The sequence below is a fragment of the Ornithodoros turicata genome, chromosome 3 (assembly GCF_037126465.1).
Source record: "Ornithodoros turicata isolate Travis chromosome 3, ASM3712646v1, whole genome shotgun sequence".
Lineage (NCBI taxonomy): Eukaryota > Metazoa > Arthropoda > Arachnida > Ixodida > Argasidae > Ornithodoros > Ornithodoros turicata.
In genome coordinates this window covers 9,141,425-9,146,141 of record NC_088203.1, presented here as the reverse complement: position 1 = coordinate 9,146,141, position 4,717 = coordinate 9,141,425, and the positions used below count along the sequence as shown (strand labels likewise).

The 4,717-nt window shown below is 49.4% G+C and overlaps 1 protein-coding gene across 1 annotated transcript; it reads right to left on the bottom strand.

Annotated features, from left to right (window-relative positions):
* Nucleotides 1-1,050: 1,050 nt before the first annotated feature.
* Nucleotides 1,051-3,214, bottom strand: LOC135389858 (very long chain fatty acid elongase AAEL008004-like). Its single transcript, XM_064619893.1, has one exon. The coding sequence runs from the start codon at nucleotides 3,138-3,140 to the stop codon at nucleotides 2,307-2,309; it is 834 nt and encodes a 277-aa protein (XP_064475963.1). The 5' UTR covers nucleotides 3,141-3,214; the 3' UTR covers nucleotides 1,051-2,306.
* Between the last annotated feature and the right edge of the window lie 1,503 nt (nucleotides 3,215-4,717).

The window sequence follows — 4,717 nt, the reverse complement described above, 5'->3', positions numbered from 1 at the left end:
TAGAAGTGACCTTGATGCGTTGTCTAGTGGTGCGTTTCGAGTGGATGTTGTCCTTTCTTTGCATGATGATAGAGTTTACTTCGGAACGGCCTGTACACGGTGAAAGATGAAAGTCACTGAAAAGGTTAGCCAGCTGTAGGACTCGAACCCACATCTTCTGGGTTGCCGGTCCAGGGCTCTACCAATTGAGCTATAAGCTAACACGCCTTCTCGGCGACTTCCAGGGTGCGTCATAGGGACATACCAGTCACTCTCTCTCACTCATCCTCCTTTCACTCTTACATTTCTGCTCACTCATACACACATTCATACGACGGGGTCGACGCAGGCGGCAAATGTTGAACATGAAAGTTCGAGTCCTACGGCTGGCTAACCTTTTCAGTGACTTTCATCTTTCATCGTTAATTTCTTAGGCAATTGAGGCCTTGTATGTATTTGTCCCTTCTATGTTGTTCCAGCCTCAGAACATCAATTCTTTCACTGTAAACGGTGTGGCGAGTGCATATGTTAGGAATACCCCAAGCTGATGAAAGGAACAGTGACAAAAATATAGAGATGTTAGTTTCTACACGTTAAGAACCGCGCATCTACACGTATTAAGGGATCCAGATCCCTTAGTTGTTTTGGGGTAGGTTTGGAATGGCTTTTATGATGTCAAATTCCTCTCTAAAGCGAAATACCTTCGAGCTTTTGCAAAGACATCATCGCAAGAAGATAACGCCAAGAAGACGAAATGTCCGGAATACATTAACATATACCACAAGAACTGTTGACAGTGCAACCGCCAAAGAACTACGCTTCGCCTTGCTGATAAGTGTTTGAGTCAAGAGACACCATTATTTCGAACCGAAGGCTGTTCGGCTTCTAACAGGTACGAAATATCGGTGCCTCTCCCCACCTGAAACTTGTCCACCCCCTTCTATCATTCTTAATAGCTTAATTCTCATCGACGTTCTATTTAATCTAAGCAATATAGACCATGTCCACCACACCAGTTTGCGCGCGTCTCTTCGAAGACCCGCTCCTGAAGCAAACACACAAGTCAAGACATACAGATAAAAAAGCACATTTATTCGTGCATCTATTTACATAACCAACTCACGACTCCAACAGCAAAACAACCGTCGGATCCAAGTTTTTATCGCACATGTACAGAGGCCACCCCTGGTTCAGGGACAGCTATTTGGCAGTCCTTCTTCTCTTCGGACGCGACAACCGACGCCTTTTCCTGCAAGGGCAATCGTCGCCGATCGGGTAAAATTGGAATAGAACGAACCTATATATAAAATTTCGGTAACAATGAACAAGCCCGAAAGAGATGTAATATTCGATCGCCACAACCGGCGTGGGAAGATGCTTTTCGGTATAGAGGACAGAATTTGACACGTATATATATGACGATGCCCGTCCAAACGAAAAACCCTTTCCTGCCCACGAGCTGTCCTAAGTCAACAGCTCGCCGAAGGGTTTCTGTTTGATGAAGACGACGCGGTCCTGGTCCGAGACAGCGAAGTTCGCTGTCGCTCTTAGGTATATGCAATGGGAGGAACACAGCAGCAGGTTCTGCGGTGGCAAAGCTCGCGCACACAGGTACACTTTTCAAAGGCTTACAGAGAAATATCTTGCAGGTTCAAAGATAGTGTTCCACCCCGAGGGGAGCCTGCTCGGACGTACTACTTAGCGAGGACAATTTGGTCGTCCAAATTAACGCAAGCCACTGGTGCTCCTCTACGTATAGAGGGAACAATAGATTAAGGTTCCTCTCGTTAAAAGCGGAAATGAGTATACGACACTTTATGCGCAGCGGATTTAGTATCTCGGAAGGTCTAACGGTAACATTCCCCTCTGTTTCTTAGTATACGAATGAGTATTATTTTGACGTTATTTGTACCGCGACAGTGCGGTGGGAACACATTACCCCCCCCCCCCCTCTTAGTGCCCCCCTGATCAAGCTTTGACCCGACCGGCAGAACGTGCTGATGGGAACCGCCCTGCATGCACACACCGATCCAGAAATGCACGCCGCGTTGAAGATGGCGAGCAAAACGGCGAGAGTCAGTGAGTACGTATCGTTTTCGAAACGATGCGAGCAAGGATGACCTAGTATAGATTAAATAAAAAGTGGAACGTGAGCAAAGTCAACTACGACGACGTCGGGGGATTTGTGAAGGTCACTGTGCCAACTGCCAAGTTCACGGAACCCCGCTCCGTTGACGGAAACACGCGTAGACCGCGGCGTATCCTTCGAGCACGGCACTATAAGGGCGTCCGTAATAGTTCACACCGCGCGTAACATCATCCAGAGATCACTGCACCGCCTTGACGGGCTTCTGTTGCGTCGCGGAGGAGACGTGTCGCGCTTTGTACGTCTTCACGTAGAAGTTGAAGAAGAGTCCAAAGAAGAGGCACGCCTCGAAGATGGTCAGGTAGCCGAAGTACGGGGGGAAGCCGCAGTCGTAGAACACGGGGATGGAACCGTGGACCATGAGCATAATGAACTGGGACATCTGCATCTGGGTCAGGTAACGCTTCCACCAGAGGTAGGGTCGCACCTTGGGTCCGAGAAGGGCGAGAGCGTAGTAGGTGTACATCACCATGTGGATGAAGCAGTTCAGGAATGGGAAGAAAACGTTCTGGCCCGTTGCACCGAAGTTGACGCCGAGCCAGACGGACCAGGCGACCAGAGAGTGGTGGATGACGTGAAGGATGGAGATGTGCGTGAACTTCTTGGTAAGCACGAAGAATACCGTGTCCATCAGTTCAGCCACCTTGAGCAAGAAGTACCACCATCCTAGCCTGATGATCAGCATGGGTTCTTCGTCCGTCGTGTAGTTGACGGGCTCGCAGAACCAGGAGTACTTGCCGCCCAGGTACGTCCGCGGTCCGCCGTAGAAGAAGAAGAACCCGTTGGCTAAAACCATGGCTACGTTGTAGGCGAGGATGATGCCTTTCAGTTGGAAGGGCTTCCTGTCGCGCATCCATCCTGGTCCCCACACCTTGACGAAGTACACGTAACCCGCCAAAAGCGAGAGTATAGGAATGGGGCTCCCCATGAAGGGCCATCCGGCCACCCGAGCGTCCGTGTTGCTCAGGATCCCGTGGTAGGCCCACGAGATCTGGTCCACGACGGGTACTCCCATGACTGTTTTTCGCTCTGACTGAATTGGGGCTCGAATTTGAGAGGGAATGTCCAGAGTGAGATCGGCTGGCCGCTTATGTAGCCTCCCGGAGTGCCGTATCCAATGGGGGGCGAGCAAGGTCGGCGAAAACGTCACGGCGAGTGAGAGGGTCGTTGAGGAGCTGGTCGACGCTCCTCTCTCCCCTGTACCTGCGCTGAGGGGGAAACACGCTGTGATTTCTCCGCATTTATGACGAAAGAAGCTGCGAGGAATGGGATGTTGATGAGGATGATAGCGCAGGAAGTGTCCTTGGGAGCCGTGTGTTGAGGCGAAGACAAGCGGTGGGATTCTCGCGCTTGCGGCGCTCGAGGGCGAACAACAGCAGAATGTCGACGTAAACTCAGTGACGTAACGCTTTGCTTTTTTCTTCTCGAAATTTGTCGAAAGACAGCGAAGCTAAAGTCCACTCGGGGAATAGACCGCAGTGGTTTGCAGTCGGTACACTGTTTTCAGCTGCGGAATGTTACTGGGGTACCTTTTCTTGCCGTTCATATATAATTCTGGAATATTATTTGCGGCTGAACTGCAACATTCTTTTATCAGTAAACTTCGGAACCAGTATTACCTTTGCGGCCGCCAATGCAAATGTTCCACACCAGCCTAAGAAACGGAACTTCACCTGTACGCTGTGCGCCAACTGTTGTCACAAATGGCAGGTTTATCGCTTCTGATTCGAAGAGAGAGAGGGGCGTACGCCTTTTGTGTCAATTATCATATATCCAAATTGACACAAAAAGGAGTACGCCCCCATCTCTCTTCGAATCAGAAGCGATAAACCTATATCAATTTTGTTTTTAAAGTGCAAGGATCAAGTGCAAGTGCAGGGGCAGTACTTCACCGCGTAGCACTCTCCTAACCTCTCGCATGTTCTGTTTCCCCTGTGGGTTTATTGAAAACGGGAAGCGTGTATATGTCCTTTCACTTTAATTGTCACAAAAAGGCGGGCCAGAAGTCAGGCGTGATAGCTGTATGATTCTACACTCTTAAAAATGAACTTCACCGCATAGCACGTTCCTAGCCAACCATCGTCTCGAATGATATCGTTATCTGCCCTGATTTGTTGAAAACGGGGGGCGTACGCCTTTTCTGTGACAATTATGAACAGCATAAGTGTCACAAAAAGGCGTACGCCTCTCGTTTTCAACAAATCAGGGCAGGTAACGATATCATTCGAGATGATGGTTGGCTAGGAGCGTGCTATGCGGTGAAGTTCATTTTTAAGAGTGTATACAACGGTTGTTGTTGGTGGTGGTGGTGCTGATGGCTTTTGGTGGTTGGTGGTGGCTGATGGTTGGCTCTTACCGCGTGACACGTGCACAGCCAACCGTCATTCAGAAATACAGCGTTTCCTTTTGGTGGAAATCAGAAGGGTACGCCGTTCTCTACACTCTTAAAAATGAACTTCACCGCATAGCACGCTCCTAGCCAACCATCATCTCGAATGATACCGTTATCCGCCCTGATTTGTTGAAAACGGGAGGCACACGCCTTTTCTGTGACACTTATGCTGTTCATAATTGTCACAAAAATGGCGTACG

Excerpts from the sequence above, each read along its gene's own strand:
- LOC135389858 (XM_064619893.1), bottom strand. The coding sequence starts at position 3,140 with ATGGGAGTACCCGTCGTGGACCAGATCTCGTGGGCCTACCACGGGATC.